This window comes from Furipterus horrens, unplaced genomic scaffold, assembly GCF_987537825.1.
Source record: "Furipterus horrens unplaced genomic scaffold, mFurHor1.1.pri manual_scaffold_10, whole genome shotgun sequence".
NCBI lineage: Eukaryota > Metazoa > Chordata > Mammalia > Chiroptera > Furipteridae > Furipterus > Furipterus horrens.
The window spans coordinates 101752938-101775667 of NW_028327180.1; the positions used below are offsets into that span (position 1 = coordinate 101752938).

The following is a 22730-nucleotide window of genomic DNA, read 5'->3' on the forward strand; positions in this document are numbered from 1 at the left end:
GAAGCCAGAAGAGGGGCCTTGGAGGCGGTATCTACCGGAGAGGATCTAAAATGCCGTCAGCCCGGGGGCGACAGGGAGACGTTTCTGGATGGAGGGAGCTGGTCACCAGCAGATCCTCGTTCAGCAGGAGGAGAGAGGATCCCGATGGAAGGTTCGAAACAAGAAAAGTGAGGGTGGATTTACCCCGTTTTGCCTTGGGCGTCAAGTCTAAGACCCCCTCACCCCTGTGCTTTCCTCTGTGCGGGTGGTTCTCTGGTGGTCAGCCTGGTCCGTCCCGAGGCCACTGGGGTGTGGGGTGAGGCCGGGTCAGGCTCCATCCTCCTCCGTGTGGACACGCGGCTGTTCGCCATTGCCGGCCGTCTGCTCGTCCCCACTGAGTGGTCTTGGTGCTCCTGCCGAAAATCAAACGTTGTGCGTGTTCGGGCTTATTTCCGCGCTATCCGTGCGTCCCACCTGTCTGTGTGTCTGCCCTGGTGCCTGGGCGCACTGTCCGGGTTGCTGTAGCTTTGCAGTGAGTTGGAAGTCAGGACACCTGAGTCCTCCAGCTCACACTTCGTTTTTATTTTTCTCAGGGTGGTTTGGGTCCCCATCCCCTGAGGACTCCCCAGTTCTACATAAGGCATGTAACCCTCTTAGCCGCGCAGTCACCAGTAGAAACAGCCCAAGTGTGACAATCCAGGAGTAATGCAGGGAGGGGAACGGCTTTCATTCCTGAGCTGGGGAAGGCCAGCTCCTGTAGCCAGTGCTGCCGTTGGACCAGAGGCGGACACGTGTGCACAGACAGGGAGCTGCGCCCTGCGCACTGCCTTCCCACGGCGCACGCGCATAGTGCCATTCCGTTAAAACCCAGCCGCGTTCTGGAGGAACGCACACGTGTGATCCATCTACAAGGAAACAGGAGGGAGCATCACCACCAGCGTCAGGACATGGTTTGTCCTGGTGGTCGTAGTGGGTGCTGGCTGCGCTCCGCTTCCTGACCTTGGAGGTCACTGTCCTGTCGGTTCCATTGTCCTTCTGTCCTCCGTGCACTTTTCTTATATTGTACTGTAACTTTCAATAGGAGAATTCGGAAGGGACAATATAAATAGGTGAGTAGACAAATGCTGTTTGTAAAGCATGTTGCTTGTATTGCTTCTAAAAGCAAAAACGGGGAGGAAATGATCTAAGTGCCCCGTCCCAGGAGGTACCGGTTAGTCAGAGTCCTGACCGCGGGCAGGCTGCTCTCCGGCTGTCGGCAGAGCCGGGTGCGCGGGGTGTTGACAGGGAGAGACGTCGCTGCCGCCCCCGGTGGAAGCAGGCGCAGAGGCACAGTGTGTGCAGGAGGGAAAACGTGTGCACCCCGATGCCTGCGAAAGGAAACCCGGAATAACACTGGCCGCCCCCTGCCTCGGTGGTGCTCTGTCTCTTTTTTATTTTATGTGTTTATAATCCCAAAAGCATCTTTTTTAAAGTTATTTTTACTTTCCACCGTGGGATTTTTATTCACGTTGGGCATATCGCTCGTGCCGTGGCCAGGTTACCTGTGAGGTCCTCGAGGACTAGGCTGGCGGGGGCAGTGGCATCCCCGTGTGGCCATGTCGCGCTGCAGGAGCAGGGCCCGGTGCAGCGTATCTGACCGCGGCTTCGCTCACGTCCCAGAGCCAGTGTGACATAGAGGGAACTCGGTTTGCCTGGGGTCTGTTGCCGAGGACGTTTGGCGTCGTCCTGGGGTGTTTCAGCCAGTTCCCCAGAGCTCGTTTCTGAGTGTGTCCCCAGCAGCACAGTGGGACAGGCCTGGAAGCCTCACCCACGTGCCTCAGGCCCAGCGGGTCTGTCCTTGGAGTTCTGGCTCCACGCCCTGTTCTGCTTGAGCGGAGGAGGCGGTGACATCTGCAGTCACCGGTGCTTCTGAAATGCTCCTGACGCCCCAGCCCCCCCTCGGCCTTGCTTCCAGCGTGAGCGCTGAGCGTGGGTGGCTCGTGCAGGCTCTGCTGTCAGCTTGCTGGTCACTGGCCGCCTTGTCACGCTCTCCGTAGTCATTCTCACGTCTCAGACCCTGAGCCCTTTCACCCGCTTCCAGGCTGCCTTTGTCCACCCGGGTTTGGTCCGTGGCTGTGCATCCCTTCCGCCCTTTGCTGGCGCCGTGGCAGCCACAGGGCTGTGCAGCTGTGCTCAGGCCCGGAAACGCTGGCCCTGGCCGGCTCTGCCCAGGTGGCGCCGTGGGGTGGGGGTGGCTGGGAGAGGGCAGTGGCCATGGGTGGGCAGCAGGGGCAGCCACGGGGAGGCCTCCCGCCTCTCAGCCACTGCCCAGCCCGCATCTGCTCACCAGTCAGGGCAGGGCGTCCCGTCCCGCCCATGTCCCAGGCGTGCTGGCCGTCAGTGGGGCCACGTCTGTGACCGTGCTCTGAGGCCAAGGAAAGGCACGGAGTTGCTGCCGGCCGTTGGTGGGGTTCACGTGAAGTGAGTTCTTCGCGTCTGAGCCCTAGAACTTTTTATTTGCACCCCTTTGTGTATAAGAAAGAGGTGGTCACGATGGCCCGAGACACACGGCCCACTTACGTCCTGTCTGCAGGAGACGCTCCCCAAGCCCAAAGACTCAGATGGGCTGAAAAGAGAACCCCGCCAAACGTCTAAGAAGGACTACGGCCGCCCTTCTCACACGTCTCCAGAGCCCCGCGGGGCATTCCTGACGCGTCCAGGGAGGCCAGCGCTGCTGCCCCCGCTGCCAGGCGAGGGCCCTGGGAAAGGAGCGCAGCAGGCCAGCCTCCCTTATAAACCGCGAGGTAAACGTTCTCCACAAAATGCTGGCAAACGAATTCAGGACCGTGTTTAAAAGGTTACACTCTGTGATCGAATGCAGTTTATGTTTCAACATGTGAAAGTCAGTTAATGTAATATACCACACAACGGAACGACGGACCCCAAACCGCATGGTCAGCTCAATGCAGAAAAAGCATTCAACAGAATTTGACGCCCTTTTGTGATAAAACCAGTGTACAAACTATGAATAAAAGGTGGTTATCGCAACATAATAAAAGCCGTGTATGAAAAACCACAGCTAACATCGTACTGAGCGGGGGCAGACTGCAGACTTCCTCTGAGACACATCTGCCCGGTTTCACCAGTTCCACTCAACGTAGTAACCAGAGCAGTTGGGGGGGGTGTTAATAATAAAAGACATCCAAATTGGAGAAGAAATAGAATTACCTCTGTTCACCCTAAAGAGACTACAAAATCCTGTTAGAGCTAATGACGGAGTTCAGCAAAGCAGCAGACTACTGAGTCAGCCAGCAAACGTCAGTTGCATTTTTTATACACTAACAGTGAACAGTCTGAGAAGGAAATTACGAAAACAATTCCGTTTACAATAGCCTCAGAAACTAAAATAATGTTATTGACTGTATTCCTTAAGCTGTACTTTGCACTCCCATGACATTAATGACTTTGCCGTGATCCTTATGTATATAAGGAAAAGATTTAAAGCCCAGAAAAGGAGAGCAAAATACTTAGGAACTAACTCGAGCAAGGAGGGGAAAGACCTGTGAATGGGAGCCATAACCGTTCTCCCAGGGCTGGGAGAAATTTTGTGCCACGAGGCACACAGAGTCAGCAAAACGGAAAGTCAGTGGGAGAAAGTCCTGGCAAATCGTACGACCCAACAAAAGTCGCCGTCTCTCCAAAGACGGCGTGTAGCAGTGGTCAGCAGTGTCGGAAAGGTGCTCAGCATCAGGCGTAATCCGAGAAACGTAAATCGGAAGCACAGTGGCTACTATCAAAATGATAACACGTGTTGGGGAAGATGAGGAGCAGCGGGAACCCGCGTGCCCCATCGGTAGGATTTTAAAGGGCACAGCAGCCACGGAAAACAGTCTCGAGGCTCCCGGAACCCCCACATGACCCTGCAGCTCCCCTGCAGCTCACAACTATGAAAATGGAAAGTGGGGTCTCAACGAGACGTTCCCACGCCACCTTCCCAGCAGCCGAGAGCTGGGAGCCACGCTGTGTCCTCTGACGGGCGGAGGGCCCGTCCGCCGGCCACAGGGGGCCGCGCTGCTCCCAACGCCCCTGCCCCGCCGCGTCCTCGGAGGGAGACGTCAGCGGAGCTGCAGGGCGCTCATGCTCTTTGGGGGTGATTTTGCCCGTCGGCACTTTGTTTCCCCTTCTTTCTTATCCCACGTCACACGAGAACCTGATCTCTTCGTGGCGGCGAGCTGGGGGACCGTGGGCGTGAACGCGAGGTGTGTGAGCTCATCTCTCCAGGGAAGCTCGGGGTGGGGGCACCGCACGGCCGGCGGCAGCGAGCCGAGGGCCGGCTTCCGGGGTCCCGCTCCTGTCAGCCTCGGCTACGGCCCGTCACCAGGAGCTGACATTTTGGTTTGGGGGCTTTTATTTATTTATTTTTTTTCTTTTTAATAAATCTATGCTTCTCAATGAATTTTTTTTTTAAAGTAACTTCACCTACTAGTCTTAGTGCAGAATGTGATAAAATATTGTGTCTTCCCTGAACTTGGAGAAGCAAAATTTCATGAAATAACCCTACAATTCACTCTTCCATTTGCTGAGCTTAAAACTAATTTTTGGAAATATCAAGCAAAATCCTCTGTTTGAGGAGGTGGACAACATGTTGCTTTAGAAGCAGCTAATTGACGCCTTTCAAGTGTCCCCTTTGTCCCGAGGTTCCCACTGCCCTGGCCGTGGGTGGCTTACGCTTCCTTTGGCTCTGCTCTTGGGCAGACCCCTGTGTTGTTCTAAGGGGGGGACCCCCAAAGCAGTCTGCGTGGGGGGCTGGAGCCCTCAAGGACGTTCCACGGGAGCATCTCCGAGGTGGTACCTTGCTCCCAGCATCCAAGTTCTAAGTTCCCATGGGCTGGCCCGGTGCCTGAGGAAGAGAGCTGACGGGACGGTCATTTCACGTCCCATTTTCCCTGCAGAGAAAAGAGACCGGGACGCCCCGGGGACCTCAGTGACCGGCCGAGGTCTGATCTCCAAACTGCCAGGCAAATCCGTTTCACAAAAGTGGTTTCCATGAGACGCTCTCCTCTGCCTTGAACTGTGGTTCCTTTTACAGAATCTAAGCAAAGGCCACTTTCCTCGGCCTGGTTTGTTTTTGAGGAGATTTTCTTTAAGGCAGAGGGTCAGTGATGTGATCTGTGTAGGCTGATGAAGAGCGGGTAGTGAAAGTACCATATTTTGAAGTCCTGGGCACAACCCAATGGCAGAGGCACCAGCATGAGGACCAGGCGCTGCCCACCTTTGGAGCCTCTCGATTACACTCACACTGGGACCGGTCACGTTCCCAGGGCAGCCCTCTCCCTGCATCGTAGACCAGGGGTCTCCCTCTCCGTTCTGCGCAGCTGGAGCTCATAGGGCCTTTGAGGGCTGAAAAGCAAGCCAGCGGCAGTGAGTCCTCGGGGGCTTCCTCCTGCCCAGCAGGACAGCACAGTGGCCAGCTGGGAGCTGGGGACAGTCCTCAGCCCAGGCGTTTCCCCAGACGGCTGGCAAGGCCAAAGGAGAAGCCCTCTGCGGGCCGCCCCCCTGGGACTGGAGTATTCTCTGCCCGAGGCTTCACGCCCACTGTGCTGAGTGCGGGCTGGCGCCTGTACAGCCCTCGGGTGGCCCCGCTCCCTGCCCCTCAGCCCCTGGGTCATGGGGACCTGAGTTTCAACTGTGAGTTACCCTTGGCCCGGGCACCCCCCCGGTGGCGTCTGTCTCCTCGTTGGCAGGACGGTTCAGAACCAGTTATGGACGGGGATGGGAAGGAGCCTCCGAGGCCGCCTAGCGTGCTGTCCCCGTCAGGGTGTTTGTGGAGGGCGGGGCAGGGGCTGGAGCACAAGAGCCCTTTATGCGCAGCCTCTGGGCACCCCGGCTCCCTGCCCCCAGCCGGCCACAGTGCTGCTGGCTTCCCAGAGCAGTGTGCCTTCCCCGGCTTCAGAGCCACGCTGCGTGCGGGCGACTCAGGTCCTCTGAGCCCTTCTGTGTGCCTTCTGTTCAGGGAGGCGAGGAGGATCGGCCGGGGGAGCGTCCAGCCAGGAGCACCCCGACCCCCGGCTCTGCTCGCCTCTACCAGGGAGGGCGGCCGTGGGCATCAGAGCTCGGCCCGGCCCTGGGGTGCGTGTGCTGCGTGGCAGCCGGGTCAGGTCAGGCCGCAGTCACGTCCTCGTTCCGGGCTTGGTCTCGGTGGTCAGTTCCCCTGGCGGCAGAGCCCTGCACGTGGGTGGGCGTGGGAGTGGGGCCTGTGGAGCTGACCAGCATTTTTGACCTCAGGCTGGGCAACTTCTAAGCTTTGGAGTCTTCAACGAGGAAGACGAGAATTATGTACTGTGTTTGGGTTCAGTGTGATACATGTCACGTGTGTGGCACCCTGCCTGGCGTGACAGCTGCGGAGACGCTGTTAGTGGCGTCCTTCTCCGGCTGAGCGAGGGGCCTTTCAGAAACCAAGGCCCTGCTGCGCATTTGCCAGCTGACACTGGTGGCCTGCCCACCCTCTCCTGGACGTGAACCCGTGTCCGGCTCCCCAGCCTCGGAGGCAGAGCCGGCTGGAGGCGGGATCAGCGCCTGTGGCGTGTCTTCCTTGCACGGATCTCTGCCCGACTTTCCGGGTTCCCTGGCAGTGGGAGGGGGTCAGACTGGGGGGAGGAGGGTGGGGCCGGGCGCTGTGGGCCGTGTGGTGTTTGTGAGGTGCCACCCCGCTGGGGATCCGGACACGCCGCGGTTCCGCGTTCTGGCCCTGGTGGGGGTGACAGACAGGACGTGAGCAGCGGCCGGGAGCGGGGTTTAAGCAGCCGACTACAGGGCCGCGGCACTGCCCCGCCAGCAGCACGAGGCGGCGTGTTCGGGGCTCCCTGCAGAGCTGAGGGCCCTGCTCCCCAGCGGCCGTGTGTGGGGCGCCCCCCGAGGGCGGCTCGTGAGCAAACTCAGGTCTGTGAGGACGACCAGGACTGCAGCTGAAGGGAAACCGTGTCTGCGCGCACGTGGGGGCTGGCCGGGGGAGCGTGGCTGTGTGGCGTGGGGATGGTTCCTGTCCTTGGAAGCTACGCGGACGAGCTGGCGGCGACCCTGGGCTGACAGCAGCGCTGGCTGCAGGGAGCCCTCCCAGCTCCTGCCGTGGGACCCCAGCCCCGTCCTCGGTCAGCGTCCCCACGCCTGTGCGCGCAGGGGTGCGCCCCGTCAGAGAGCCCCTCTGTCCCCGGAGGGCAGCTCCGAGCCCGGTCACCATCCAGGCCTCACGGGAGGGGTGACGGGGCACAGGGGGCCACCAAGCTGGGCCTGGGCTGCGCATGGACTTCGTGCGGCCGCCTCGTCCTCGGGAGGGCAGCTCAGGAGGGGCTCCCACGCGTGGGCCCAGGAGGCGAGGGGAGGCTGGGGCTCTGGAGGCCTGTGCTGTGTTGGTGACGCCGTGTGGACTTTATTGTTTTGGGTCCAAAAGAACAATCTGTCCCAAAGTGAGTCATGGACCGTGCGGCCCGGCCCGGCTGACCCTGTCGGGCAGGAAAGGGCGGATAAGCCGCAGTGAGGAAGGTACCCCCAGAAGAGCACCCCTCAAGAGCTGTTGTGAGGAGGGGCCCCCGTCCCCCAGGGGTTGACAGTGTGTCATTTTGTCCCTGCAAGGAGGAGACTGGTGGTATGAGGGCGGCCCAGCAGCAGAGGCCTGGGAGTCCCTGGAGGGCGGAGCAGGGCTGGGGGCAGCTAAACTTAGCTCCCGGATAAGCTGCCCCTGCGAGGAAGTGACGTGGGGCTGGGGCTGGGGGTTGGGAAGACTTAAAGGGACAGTGACAGATTTTAAAGGATCGTGCTGCTGGCGCTTGTGGGGTATGTTCCGAGGGACTCAGAGCCTGGGACGGGGTGTCCTCGGGATGTGCCATTACGTCACAGGTGTGCCTCTGGAGTAAAGAACAAACATGCTCCAAGCGCTCCCGGCCGTGTCTGGGGAAGGCCATGGGGTCGGCTGGCTTGGCTCGGAGCTCGGTGACGTGGCGCATCCGCCCCTGGTGGCGCTGCCGCGGGGATGGGTACAGAACAGGGTGACTCTGTGGAGCCTCCAGGGGCCGCGCTCCTTCAAAGGCAACCTCCCCGGGCAGGGGTGGCCTGCTGCTCCCGGGGCTCTTCCTCTCGACTCTGGCTTCTCCGCCTTGAAGTGCCGGGCGGTTTTCTATCCTGTCTCACACTGTGGAGCACTCACGTCACCACCGTGTGTCCCTGGTCATGTGATAGAGCCCCAGCGTGCCCTCAGACAACGCCCTTAGCCCCCTGCATGGGGCAGCTTTGGGAAAGGGCACGTCTCCTGCACTCGCTGGCCTGCGGTGCCTGCCGAGGACCAGGCCCGTGGGAGCTCGGGGGCCCACGTGAGGGTGAAGTTCCATGGTTTGTGGGGTTTGGCCTTAAAAACATGTTGGTTCTGTTGTTGGGAAACAAGTGATCTCAGGATCGCAAGCGGAACAGCCGCCCAGATGCACGCCCGCAGGGGGCAGGGGCAGGGGACAGTCCTCTCCCAGGGGCTCCCCAGGCTGGGGTCGGGGACTCTGTGGGCGCGCCCGTCATTGCCAGAACTCGCTCCCCTGCTGCTGTTGCACTGGGGCCCCCTTCACTTTGCTGGTTGCGGCTGGGACCGCTCTCGGCCCCCTGGTGCTGCCCTTAGTCCCCGGTGGCCGCGGAGCCCTCCTCTCACAGCCCCAGCAGGAGGCGCCTCTCCGCCCGGCTCCCCTGGTGGGGGTGGGGGTGGAGTCCCCTTCTGGCCATGGCCCCTCCCACCCTGGGGGTAGGAAACTGCACATGGGCCCACGTCACTGACTTCATCGTGAAGTTCAGGCGGCGCAGACCTCTCTTCCCACCCCAAGGTCACAAAGATTCCACCTGTGTTTTTTCCACGTCTCTAGTTCTGGCTCCTACCCAGGGGCCGTGACCCGTTTTGAGCTCACTTTTGTGCGAGACATGGATGACAGGGTCTGTGTTCTTTATTTTTCCCGCACAGAGCGCCGGCTTCCCCAGCGCCGCTTATTAAACAGACTTGCCTCGGCCCCATTCAGGCACTTCGGCAGCTTTTGCCAGACTGAGCCCACAACTCTTCCGGACTCGCCCGCTCAGTCACTGTGCACCTCCTCCTTCACCAGCTCCACGTTCTCTTACACTTACTTTATGGCGAGTCCTGAAGCGAAGCGTTATAAAACTTTTTCTTCTATGAAATTGTTTAAGTTACTATATATCTTTTTTTTTTCATATGTTTTTCAAATGAGCTTGTCAGTTCCTACCCAAAATATGCCTGCTGGGATTCAGTTTGGGATTTTACTGAAATCTATCAGAGAATTGACATCTTAAAATATTGAGTCTTTCAGAATTCATAAATATGGCATATCTCTTGACTTAAAAAATTCTGTTTCAGCTAGTGCAAGAAAGCAAGAATTATAAGACAGGAATAAAAGCACACAAGTCAGAAAAGATCCTATTTCAGATGACAGAAAATACCAAGGGATCCACCAAAAAAATCATAAAACTAGGAAGTCAGTTCAGGGTTACAGGGCACGAGATCTACATATAAAAGACGGGCTTTATTTGTGTGCACAAGCAACAAACACAGAGAAATTTGAAATGCAAAACCGCTTAGTTGCCCCCAAAAAGGGAAATACTTTGGTATCTACTTAGCAAACCATATTTGGATTTGCATGCTAAAAACTACAAGCCACTCACTGAAGAAATCAGAGTAGATCTAGCGACATGCAGAGACATACCATGTTCATGGACTGGGAGCCGCCCCATCGTCAAGACGTCAGCTCCCCCAGATTTATACACGGCTGTAACACAGTTCCTGCTAGAGTCGCAGCAAGGTCGTTTGCAAGTGTAACGATTCTAAAATTCAGGGGGAAGGCTCCTCTGCCTCACTTCCGACGTACTGTGTAGCTCCAGTAATCAGGACTGGTAGCGGCAAAGAGAGACCCCGGTGTGTGGGACAGACACACTGGGCGCAGCCACCCCACCCCCGGGCCCCCCAGCAGCCACGCTCCTGACCATTCCTCCCAGAGCAACGGAAACCCGTCTGCACAAAACGTGTTTGGAATTCGTGGAGCTTCTTGAAATTTGTAAATCTGCATCCTTTACCAAACCTGGAAAGTTTTCTGCTTTCTATTTTTTTTTTGAAAAAGCGTTCTTTCTGACTCTCCCTGTTCTCTGTTGGATTCCAGCCGAGGGGCAGAGTTGTTGTCTTCATTGATGAATCTTTTTTTCCTCTGGGGATTGGATCATTCCTGTTACTCTGACTTCAGAGCTCACTGATGCTTTCCTGTGTCATCTCCAGTCGGTCACTAAGTCCATCCATTAAATTTTTCATTTTAGATTCTGTACAATTTAGTTCTGAAATTTCTGTGTGGCTCTCTGTGTATTTTCTGTTTCTCTGCGTACATTTTCTGTGTCTTTATCCATTATAAGCGTGTTATTCCCCATCGAGCATAATTATAACTGTAAGAGCCACTTTAAAGTCTTTGTCTAGTCATTCCAGGGCCTGGGGCTCTCGAGCTGGTGTCCCTGGGGGCGGGAGCCGTTCCTGCGCTCCACGTCGTGCGTGATCGGGACTGCGCCCCGGACGTCATGCATGTTGTTTTACTCTCCAGCGAGCGCTGCTCTCTGTGCTTGAGTGGACAGTGAACGGCGCGCCTGAGGGCCAGCTCTGCTGTGCCGGCGTCGGTGCGGCCTGGCCCCAGGTCGGACAGCTCCCGATGTGCCCGCACCGGCCACTCAAGGGGCAGACGGTCGTGGTGCGTGGGGGGCAGCCAGAGGGGAGAGGGAGGGAGGGCCAGGGAGGAGGAGTCCGGTCACACAGGCGGTGTGGCTGCAGCAGCTGCTCCCAGGCCAGCTGTGTCCTTCTGCCCCAGGGGAGGCAGAGGTGCAGACAAAGCCGAGCACAGACCGCAGCCAGCGGGCAGGACGCTCTGTCCCCGCCGCTGGAATGCGGCCTTCCCACGTCTGAGAGCTGCGTGTGGGGCGGGTGGGGCGCCTGCAGTCACGGGTGGGGGTGGGCTGTGGGCACCGTTCCACGTGGCTGCTCGCCGCTCAGAGCAGGTGGTCAGCAGCCGGGCCACCACACAGCATCCTGACGTCGCGGAGGAGAGTCTTGTCTGCTCGCCGTGCCCTGCGCTCTGCTGGGAACAATGTGTGTTTCCACCCCCTGAAACCCCCCGAAAGGACTCCCCTACAATGGGAAGCCTGGCTCCGCCCCGAAGGAAGCGCACTCCGTGGTCCCCGCCTCTGCGCCCGTCGGGGACCCGTCTGGGACCCGTGGGAAGCTGCGGCAGGTGCGGAGTGCCCGTGCCCCCGTCTCCTGTCTTCCCTCCAGGACGTCGCAGGCGCAGGGTGGCGCCTGGGGCCTCCCACTGCTCCTCCGCCACAGGGTCTAGGACATCAGCCTGCGCGCGGCCTCGCCGCCTTCCCTGTCCCGAGGTGCGGCTGAGGTGGGCTTCCTGCAGAACCGCGGGTGTGCTCAGCGGCTCCCGCCAGGGTCAGGTGCAAGCGACATCTCGGGGGCCGCGCCCCGCTGGGGCGTGAATTTTCACCGACTGCCCGCCCTGGCAGCTCCGTGTCAGTTGGCATTAGGACGCCCTGCCGTGGCCCGTGGGCCCTGAGACGGCCATTGCATTTGGTGGCCCAGCACGTCCTGAAAAGGACCCGGGGGATGGAAGGTGCTCTGGAGTGAGGGGACAGTCTGTGGGCGGTGGCCAGTGCAGGGAGGGGATGAAGAGATGCCTCGCTCTGCCACGGGGTCCCAGCTGGCGGCGGCAGAGCCGTGGTACAGACGTGTGAGCGAGACGGGAGCGTGTCCTGGACACTGGTGCCCTGGTGCGCATTTCTCCTCTCATCGGCGTCTGTCCCCAAAGGCAGCGTCCAGTGTGCAGTGGGCCACTTTGTCAGAGCAGAGCGGTCACAGGAAGGAAGGAGCCCGTCGTCCCCACCCGTCACCGGAGTCACGCTGGGGCTCTGAAACCCAGTCCCAGTTTGAGTCTTGGGGTTGGAGCTCGAGAAGCTGCATTTTCTAACGTGAACAAACATGCTCTTCTTAGCCCTCTCTGCACAGTCTCAGCCCCTCCCTGGGCCTTCCCGTCTGCTCTGCGGGGGGGAAGGGTGCCTGCCGGCCGGCCCGGCCTCTGCCGCCCAGACTGAGCCGTGGGTGTTTCTCTTCCTCGCAGGGCGAGTCGGTGAAGTACTTCCTGGACAACCTGGACCGCGTCGGCCAGCTGGTGAGTACGAGCCCACCCCGGGCGCTGTGTGCAGACCGGAGCAACACGAGCGGCCCGGCGTGGTGCCCACGGGAGTTGTGTTTGTCGGCCCGGCAGCCTTGAAGAGGGAGGATGCCGCGCGCAAGAGTCGGGGTGCAGGGAGTCCTCGGGCCATGGGGGAACTAGCGGGTTCCTGGTCACAGGCCCGCAGTCGCTACTGAGTCGTGCGTGAGGCGGCGTTTCTGTAAAGCCCCCCCCACGCAGATCCCTGGGGACGCGCCGGGCACGGAGCATTTACTGAGGGAAATTCGAGCTCGTGCGAGTGGAAGGAGGATAACGGGGCGCAGGCTGGGCCGCCGCTGCGGTGGTCCGCTTGTTCGGCAGCCCCACCCGCACCCCGGGAGCAAACTCGTCACCGACTCATTTCACCCACAGCGTCTGAGAGCGCAGCCCTGAGCGGGAGGGCTGCAGAGGTCAGAGCCGCAATGCCACGTCGCCACTAACGAGCTGCCGTGGTTCCTCGGTGGCGGCGCTGCAGTGGCCTCCCTGACGCGTCCTGCGGCGCCGTGTCCCCTGCAGCAGTTTGGACCAACACCCTCGTCACGTCCACACATGGCGGGTATCCTGCCACTGACGTGTCTTTAATCCGGGGGTTCCTGCCTTCGCCCACCCTTCTCTTGCACATGTTGAAGTTCCTGGGCCGTCCATCCTGCAGCGCGGGGGAAGCTTCTTTGTCCCCCGCCCCCTGCACCTTGTCACTGGTTGTGGTGTGGGGAGCCTGCGGCCCGAGCGCGGCGGGTGGTGGCCGTGGGGTCCGGGGTGGTGTGGGCTCTGGGACGGGCCCCCACGCTGCCTGGGGCCGCTCAGGGCTGTACACGCTCTGCAGGGACCGCCTCCGGCATCGGGAGCCCCGAGTGACGTCAGCACCTGGGAGGCTCCGGGACGCGGTTGCTCTGGGGTTAGAAACGAGTGGGTGTTTGTGGTGCGGAAACCCAACAGCGGCTGTTTCCTGGGGGGCAGTGCATGGGGTGCTTCCGTCAAGGCCTGAAGCTCCCCCAGGCTGAGGGGCCCGTGCTCACTTGGAGGGGAACGCGTCGGGCCCCCCGCTCTCTGCCCCCAGGTGCATCTCTCACTGAAAGGCAGCGCCACGCCTCGTGTGCGGCGTCGGCTCTCAGGACGGGTCCCTCTCCCCCCTCAGCCTCTCCCGCTGTGTCTTACAGAACTACATGCCTAGCAAGCAAGACATCCTGCTGGCGCGCAAGGCCACCAAGGGCATCGTGGAGCACGACTTCGTCATCAAGAAGATTCCCTTCAAGATGGTGGACGTGGGCGGCCAGCGGTCGCAGCGGCAGAAGTGGTTCCAGTGCTTCGACGGCATCACCTCGATCCTGTTCATGGCGTCCTCCAGCGAGTACGACCAGGTGCTGCTGGAGGACCGGCGCACCAACCGGCTGGTGGAGTCCATGAACATCTTCGAGACCATCGTCAACAACAAGCTCTTCTTCAACGTGTCCATCATCCTCTTCCTCAACAAGACGGACCTGCTGGTGGAGAAGGTGCAGAGCGTCAGCATCCGGAAGCACTTCCCCGACTTCCAGGGCGACCCGCACCGGCTGGAGGACGTGCAGCGCTACCTGGTGCAGTGCTTCGACCGCCGGCGCCGGCACCGCAGCCGGCCGCTCTTCCACCACTTCACCACGGCCATCGACACGGAGAACATCCGCTTCGTGTTCCACGCGGTGAAGGACACGATCCTGCAGGAGAACCTGAAGGACATCATGCTGCAGTGAGCCGCGCGCCGCCGCCACGCCCGGCCGAGGGCCTGGGCGCGCCACGAGCTACTGAATCCTGGGGTGCGCACTACTGAGGCCCGGCGCCGCTCCGCTGCGGCACAGGTCACCGGGCGCGCGTGCCTGCGCGCTCTGATGGCAAACACTGGCCGCTGGCCTTGCGGGCGGCTCTCTCTAACCTGCAGGTCTAACCCCAAAGCTCTGCCCGCGGTAGGTAGCTCGTAGGAGGCCGTGTGCACACTGATGCTGCTAACGCAGTCCCGCGCCCGCCCGCCGGGGGCTGGGCGCCACCTCCCACAGTCAGCGAGTTGCCTTTTAAAACGCCCACGCCCCCTCCGTGAGAGCCGCTGGTGCAGGCCGAGGGCACAGGTGTGGCCTTGCCTTAGCGCCTCGGTGTGCGCTGCCCTCCCCGCCTGTCACCGTGCCCAGGTCTGCTGGTGGGACGTGCCCCTCGCCCCAGGCGCACAGCGGTGCTTATTACTCTGGATCCGCCCTGCCCGCCCCACCCACTGGCAAAGGCACACCAGCTGGCCTTGCCGGTGACGTTCCCGTCTTCTGCGTCACCTTCTGACACCTGCCATTGCTGCACTGGCTCAGTACGGAGCTTCCTGCCCGCGCGGGCCCCCTGGCCGCTGCAGGGTTGCCGGCACAGCCCGCGTTCACACGCCCGCTCAGGTGTGCTGACCGCCCTGCCGGCCACCCAAGGGCCCTGCACAGCCTGAGCTCCTGCAAGCTGCCGCCCCACCCCCACCCCGGTGCCTCTGACAGCCGGTCGCCAGCTCGGCCCTCCTTCCCATCGGCCTCTGTCATGCCCACACAGCACGTGCCGCTGTCGGAGCGGCTCTGGCCCCCAGGGCACGGCCCACTCAGCTGCCAGGTGCCGCAGTGCGCACAGGTGCCGTGCCGCCCACCGTCCCCGCGCCATGGGATCGGCGAAGCCCCTAGCATTTAAAAGAAAAGGGGACAAGCTTCCTCTGCGTCTGGCAACAGGATGTCACTGTGGTTGAATCACACGCCCTGGGACCCTTGTCCTGAGGCCACACTCCCTCCTCCTGTGTCCCTGGGCACCTCTCTCGGCTCCGAGCCAGCAGGCGAGACCCACTTGTCATGGCAGAGGCTGACCCAAGAGAAAAGTGGGGACACCTGCTTCTGGATCTCCCTCGTCTTCACCACGTTTTTAATGAGGAGACAACATGAAATTCTTCCTCTTGGTGCTCGAGGCCGAGAGGCGGTGGTCACCGGGGTTTGCCGGCTGGAAAGGAGTCGCTTGTTTGATCTGCTTCCTGTGGCTCTTCCCGCTCCGAGAGGCTGTGGCCGGGCTTGGGGCCGACCCCGCGGTGCAGAGGGAAGGAGCACTGGGCAGCTTTCGGGACCGTGGGGTGTCCCCGCCCCCTCCCGTCACTGTGCTGGGTCCCACGGGTGAGGATGCGGCTGTCCCTCGCCAGCCTGGAAACGCGGCCGGTGCGCCTGCCGGCAGCCCTGAGTGCTCTCGCCTTCCGTCAGCCTGACGTGCTTGCCGTCGCTCATGTGTCAGCACGAGGGACGGGCCGTGTGGAGCGAGCCGGAGCGCAGGGTGTGATGGCCCGAAGGCCACGACCCCGATCGGCTCAGCCCCGGGCCCCGTGGCCTTTTCGCTGAGCCCGGGCGTCCCAGGGCCTGGGAGGAAGGCGTCGTCTCTGAACGCTGGGGTGCGTCCGGCCCGGAGGAGAAGAGAACTACTCGCAAGGCTGAACTAAACCATTCACAACTTTCTACATATAGACTGTAGTCCTTTTCGTCTCTAAAACCTTCAGCTTTTGTAATTTTTTATCTTAATTTCACTGTTACTCTCAATTATTGTCTTTTTTATTGAGATATTGGAGAAGCAGGAGATAGTTGTGCCTCATCTATTATTGCAAAAATGTAACAATAAACTTCCTCAAAACAAGATGCTTTTCTCGCGGTGGTACTGTTGACACACGAGGCCACGTGGAGGGTTTCTGCTGAGGTTTTCTAACTGTTCCCTGGGAACCTGGTCCCCAGCCGCTGAGCTCCAGCTTCAGGGCTTACAGAGCACGCTAGCGTCCCTCTCCTTGTCAGCTTTCTTACTTCTCAGATAAGGGAAAATGAGTTGGGTTATTGTAACTCCGAAATCAGAAGCTCATCTTGAGACAGGGCTATTGGTTGTGACCGACAGACGCAGGGATCCTGGGACAGACACTCACGTGGGGTGTGAAGTGACGGCCCCACCGGAACAGCGTGTCTGCGTGACAGTGCGTGGCTGCCACGTGGCGCCCAGATGGGCCCTCCTGCAGGGGTCCGGCTTCTGATTCCACCACCAGCCATGACTTGCCTGGGCCACTAAGAGGCAGAACACACGCGGGAGGGTGTGCGTGGGCTCCAGCCCCACCTGGGCCGCGTGGCAGGTGGGTGCGCCCACGTGTGCCCGGACCGGGCATGTGGAGCTTCCTGGTCGGGCCCCGCTGACCACAGGCCAGGGGAGACCACTCACCAGAGGTGCTGGCGTGGTGGGCGCACCAAGAATGGCCCGGCGCTGAGCACACCGTGGAGCTTGCAGGGACACCACGTTGGCCTCGGCTGAGAGGGGACGCGGAAGCTTCGCGTTGGGCCGGCGGTCGGCCAGCTGGAGGTGGCCCAGTGCGGTGGAGCCGAGTGTGTGGATGAAAATGCTGGAGGGGGGCGGGGCAGGGCACAGCCGACCGGGTGGCCTCACATGGAACCAGCGGGGCTGGCTTCACTTCCGGTCAGTTTGCTGAGAGCCTAGGGTTGCTGCCGCGCGGTGGGACAGGGCCTGGCCTTGCTGACCCTCGGGGGGCCTTTCTTATGGCAGCTGACGAGCACGTCCCCGGATCACCCTGGTCATCAGTGAGGTGGGGGATGGAACGGGACACGGGGTGGAGGGGTCTCGGAAACAACCCCGGACAGAGCGTGTTTTCGTGGGCCTCTGCGCCCAGAAGCCGTGTCCGAGCGTGAGCCTCCGCCGTTTGGGCGCCCTCATCGCCACTAGCCATTCCCCGCAGGTGGCATGGGTTTGGGTTTCCACAGCTCCCCCGGGGATGCAGGAGGTGCTTCCTGGCCTATTCCACAGCCTGCTGTCCTGAGGGCCACAGATCGGCTTCCCTGGGTCTCCTTGAAGCGAGTCCCCTGCATGTTCCGTCTCCCCATAGGGACAGGACTGATCGGGCTCCATGCAAGACCCGCAGACCGGACACGGGGACAGGTGGCCCAGAGCAGGCCACTGGCTTGGGAGCCTCCGCCGGTCCTCCAGGTACGGACTCCTGCTGGGACTCACCCTCTGAGCAGACAAGACCATGATCCCCAGCAGCTTGGGCTGTGGACATTGGCACCTTCGCCTGAGCGCTGCCACCCACCTAGCCCCTGGGGCCTCCGGGGAGCCTGAGGGAGGGGGCAGCAACCCAGCCTGCAGGTCAGATCAGCACCGGGGGATGGGCTGCCCAGGCATAGTCTGAAGGAAGACCCAGAACACGGGCTGAGCAGAGCCAGTGAGGCCTGACCATCAGCCCCGCCACTTTGCAGCCGCGGGCAGAGCACCAGCCCAGTCCGGGCCTGCTCAGCCATAACCAAAGGGCACCAGACGGCAGGGCGGCTTTGAGCACCAAGGCTGACTGACCTGCGTCAGGAGCCCCTGGGACGGAGCAGGGCCTGCCCAGGGCGGAGGGCACTCGCAGGGAAGGTCGCCCAGCCACAGCGGCTCCCCATGGACCTGCTGAGTGTGCGCGTGTCCCCACAGCGCTGCGGCCTCTCCTTTGAACTTGGCGGGATCTAAACTTGTGCTCATAGTTGTAGCCTCAGCTGCTCAGCTCAGCCAGTGTGTGTCTGTTTTTTCCTTTAAGCCCTTTTGGAGATTTGTCTCCTCCCAGAAAAGTCTGGGACGCCCCACGGGCCAACATCCCCGGGACCGCGTCCCTGCTCCCTGCCCCGCGCTCTGGAACTGCAGCGAGGCTGGGAGGCCACCCGGTCCGCAGGGCTGCTATGGGGTGGGGGCAGGGGCAGGGAGGGTTCGGGATTGTCCTGCCACCTCTGCCAATGCCTAGGGGAGGAAGAGGGCGGACTGAGAGGCCGGGAAGCGGGGCATCAGGGCTGCCAGAGGATGGGTCTGTCGCCTGCCCATCCCCTTTCATCGAGACGTGGTTTTGGGGGGTGTGGAAGTTCTCAGGGCACGCTGGAGCAGCAACCTCAGTGTCGTGACCGCGGAGCATTCTTAGCTCTGCCCAGGCCCCTTGGCCCGGCGCCCTCGCCCCGTGTGCGAGCCCAGGGACCTGCGCTGCCACTGGCGGGGACTTGGGACAGAGGAGGAGCTGGGAGGCTGTTGTTGTCTCAGCACATTTACAGAATCTCGGTCCCGAAATTGTTCTTTCCAGACGTCCTCCCATCAGCCTCTGCAGCTGCACGGGGAGGCGGGTGGGGCCAGGAGGAGGCTCTGCTGTCAGGCTCGTCCCTGCCCACTTGAGAATGCTTTTCTGGGACACTCGTCACAGCTGAGGGCCAAGGGCCACAGGCACAGATAGCTGTGCTGAGAAGGGGGCCCTCACCGCCCCCCGGGACCCTTGCACTCCCTCCCTCAGGTCCCCGACACACAACCAGATCATTTGAGTGCGGAGAACATTTCAGACGAGGGCGTGGAAGGGCTTCTGCTGCAAACATACTCACCGTTCTTAAGTTACCGCCATGCGGTGGCCGCCACCACCTCTCAGTCTAGCAGCGTGGAGGCCTCACGGAGGGACACCGCGTGAGACGGCACCAGTCCTTGTCCCCGTGGGGGCGCGCCTGCAGCCCTCAGGTGGTCGGCTCTGGCTCCTGGGGACATCCCCCTGCTCAGAGTGGCCACATAAAAATCCTAAACAAAGTTTTGAGTGAGAAAAGGAACCACACTCACTCAAATCTCCTGATAACCGTACCTTGTTGTGAAGATGAGTCTCTTGCTGGAGATGGAAGATCAGAAAACAGGCCCATTTAGGTCGCGGGGTCATGGCCAGTCCAAGCGGGTGTCCGTCTCGCCTGCGCTCCCCACCCTCCCGCGAGCCTCGTGGGCCTCTGTGCCCGCCGTTCTGGAGTGTGGCGGACACAGCACCCTCGGACGCCCGGCCTGGACAGGAAAACGCGCCCCCTGTGTGTGTCTCGGATACGGCGAGGAAGCCCTGGCCACGGGACACCCCTCCGGACGCAGATGCTGCAGCCACGCTCTGCCCGCCTCTGTGCAGGCTCCCCAGCGAGAGATCGCAGGGGTTTCAGCCACTCAACTTGGGGGAGTTTGTGGCACTGATAGATCCCAGGCCCTGACCTCCTTCCAGTCCCCACGTCACCCTCCTGGAGGTCCACCCTGCTCACTTCAGCAGAGCCCACTCATCGTCTTGTTCCCGTCTTCCAGGAGTCGCCGTTGGGTCAAAAGAGCTGCATCTTTGCTCCCGGGCGTCCACACGTACCCAGTCTGTGCGCCCTCCTAGGACGGCTCTGGGCTCCTGCCTGGTGTCACCAGGACACCTCAGGCTTGGGGGGTGGGGGTCCTCCTACTGCAAGGCTTTCATTTTGTGCTGTTTGCTAGAAGGCCCCCCAAACTATGTGAGCTGCCGCCTTCCACATGGGAAAGCAGCCCGCCCCGCCCCTCATGCAACAGGACTTGGGCTTGGGACCCGCTGCGGGGGGCCTGGCAGGTGGGTACATCGTGGTTCCCTGCTGAAGGGGCAGGGACAGAACTAGACCAACGTCAGGGCAGACAGAGGGGCCTCGGCGGATCCCAGGCCACCTTGCCCGACAGCCGCCTCTCCTGCAGCAGCATCCCAGGACAGGACACGCCTTGGGCGCGGGCTCGGCGGGCAGCGGCTGGCCAGAGCTGCCACAGACACGCCCGCACCCACGTGAAGCCCAAAGGACCAGACTGCTGTCGGCACGGCAGAAAATGACCCTTTCTGTGGGGGGAGGGACCCTGCAGACAGAAACAAACCCTCCTGGTCCCCTCCCAGGGGAGACCCCGGTTATGGGCCTCGGGAGCGAGTGGACAGTCAGGGACCCCGCCATAGACACTAAGGGACGCCCGGGCCCAGAGACTCCCGCCACCATGGAGTCCTGGCAGAGGCCGGCCGCCCTGCAAGGCGGGGTGAGGCCTGCGTGAACGGCCAGCAGGACGGGCTGGAAGAGCCGCCTGAACCATGTTCCTCGGCTTCCTAGGGACCCTCCTGACCTGTCCTCCGCCTCTCAGCGGCAGGGAGAAGAGCTGGCCTCTCCCTCAGGGAGGACAGTGTGTTCCTGGCATCTCGCACAGCCCTGCGGCACCTCTGCCATGGGCCAGGTCCTGCCTGGCCACCGGAGCCTCCCCACAAACACCTCCCAGTGCGCTTAGGCATCCACGGCTTCGTCTGCCCACGCCAGCTTCTCCTCCGCCACCTCCGTCTCCGGGTGCTCATCGCCAGCCACCTCCCGTGCTCTGTGACAGCCGCCACCATGGTTCCCAGCTGCAGTGGCCCTCCGAGGCCGCCAGGGACCCCAGCCCATCCTCAGGCTCCAGCTCTGCCATGACAGCAGGGGTCCACGCGGCAGCTGTGAGGGCACGACAGGCTGGTGCCAGGCTCAGAGTCACCCTCGCAGCACTAGCCTGAGGCAGCGCTGCGGGGCCGGTGTCCTCCCACGCCTCCCGGCTGGGCCTCCTCAGCCCCACCACTGCTTGCGTCCAGGCGTCAAGTGCTTGGGACGGAGGAAACACAGGTGGCTTTCTCTGTATGGTCACCAGCCAGCCAGGGAGCCCCTACCTAAGGGGACCCACTGTCCCCAGCCGAGTCCTGACAGGCGCCCTCTCGGGACCGGGGTAGACGTGGCCGCTCACTAGAGCGGCTGCCCCACCTGATATTTATTCCAAGTTAAATCACGCAGAGCTAATGATTCAACTTCACAATCATAGTAAAAGCAAAAGGGAGTCAGTACTCAAAGGCTCGTCACTTCTATGTTTGCTGCCTTTGCTCTGATGCTGTTCTGCACGTCCCCTCGGCCCCGTCTGCATGGGGCACACACACCAGTGCTGGGCTGCTGAGTGCGCTGCCCCCCTGCCCCCTGTGACCGTGGAAACCAGCTGCGTCCACGAATAAGGGCCTTTTGTTTAGAGGGCGCTACCAGTCAGTACAGCGCTGCCTGGTGACAGCAGATGGCAGAAACCTCTCCTGGCCAGGCCCTGGCCATCATTCTGTCACCTTCCTGAGTCCTCAGGTGCTGTCCCAGTGACCAGTCAGCATTGATGGCCAGGATTGACCAGCGCTCCAGGGACCATGGGAGCAGCTTCCCTCCTACAGCAAGGCTGGGTGCCCTGCCCTCCGCAGGGCCTCCAAGAGACCCGTCCTCAGAGGCTCATGGCTGTGGATGACGCCCCAGGGAGAAAAGGCCTGAAGTTTCAGGGTGGGAAGGGGGGACAGGGACTTTCCCGGTTAGGGGACAGAGGAGGCAGGCTTCCTGGCTGGGATGGGAAAGGAAAGGCCTGAGGAAGGACGAAACCAAGAGCCCAGCGTTTTTTGTAGCCCCAAGCTGGCCTCCCTTCATGTCACGCTAAGAGGGTACTGCATGTGACAGAAGCCAGCCTTGGGGACACCGATGACTGCACCACTCCACCTGCACAATAGCTCGGGGCCGCACTGCTGGGGAGGTGCTAGGACCCAGCGTCCACGCAGCCTGGCTGCCCCGGTCCCCCTCCCCCTGCTCCTTGTATTGAGATGGCCAGCCCCCAAGTTTGGGGCCTCAAAGTGAGATGGTCACTCAGCCCAGGGACTCCGATTCTGACAGCCTCGTGCCTGAGTCCAGCGGCTGGACCGTCTGTCACAAAACCACGCGCTCAGCGGCACTGCCTCCCAGCGAGGAGGTGGCCTTCTGGGACCACCAATGCAGCGGGACTCATGCAGTGCTTTTGGCTAAAACGTCTGGTCTCAAAAGGAAGCCAAAGCTATCTCATTGATAGGCTTTCGCCTTTATTCAAATGAAAACTTTTTAAACGGTGTGCCTTTATCCAGAGGCGGCTTTCAAGAAACAATAAACGCCGTCTGCTTTTGAACTCGGGCAGCGGCGTCCTTTCTGCGGTCGGAACGGCCCTCCCTGCAGTGCCCGGTGCCGCCAGCAGAGGGCAGCACGGCCGCGCCCACTCGGGTCCTGCCCCCTCCTCGGGGCGTCAGTGAGCCCTGCGGGGGAGACCACGCCGTCGCCACGACGCGGGGGAGGCCCCTTCGTGCTGCAAGAACCCAGGTGAGTCGGGGGCCCATGTCAGGGCCCGGGCGGGCAGCCATGGGGGGCAGCTCGGCCTGTTCCCCCGGCCACCCGCTGTCGTTGCTCACGTAGGTCACTCGGTCACTCAGCGGACCTGTGCCGGCTGCAGAGCTGCCTGGGACGCGGGCCTGGCTCGTGCGGCGCTCAGGGGCGCGCCCCGAGACTGCTCTGTTGTCCCCAGCACCGCGGAAGGTCCACCTCCGAGGAGGCCGGCTCCACGGATGGATGCTGGGCCCGCTCTGGGGTGGCCCGACTGAGAGGGGCCCCGTCCCCGCCCTGCGCGAGCCACCGGCGCCCTACTTCCCCGCTGGGCATCCAGCCCGTCCCCCGCGCAGTGAAAGGGGACAGCCTGCTACGCTGTGAAATCTGCATAGCAACAGCGCTGCTGTTCAGCTGCTGTACGCTGATTGGACGGACCAGCCCAAGTACATTCTGATTGGTCGCTGCCGTTTTGCCCAATTCCTGCTCAGAGTCGGTGTGAAATAAAGGTACACGAGTCAGGGCCAGT

The 22730-nt window shown here is 61.5% G+C and overlaps 1 protein-coding gene across 1 annotated transcript in view; it reads left to right on the forward strand.

Annotated features, from left to right (window-relative positions):
• GNA12 (G protein subunit alpha 12) overlaps positions 1-14427 on the forward strand; it is a 46450-nt gene extending 32023 nt beyond the window's left edge. Inside the window, exons 3-4 of the mRNA XM_090288678.1 lie at positions 12147-12197; positions 13397-14427. Of these exons, the coding sequence (XP_090144804.1) occupies positions 12147-12197; positions 13397-13966 (621 nt within the window). The 3' untranslated portion in view covers positions 13967-14427. The remainder of the gene's footprint in view (positions 1-12146; positions 12198-13396) is intronic.
• The last annotated feature ends 8303 nt before the right edge of the window (positions 14428-22730 follow it).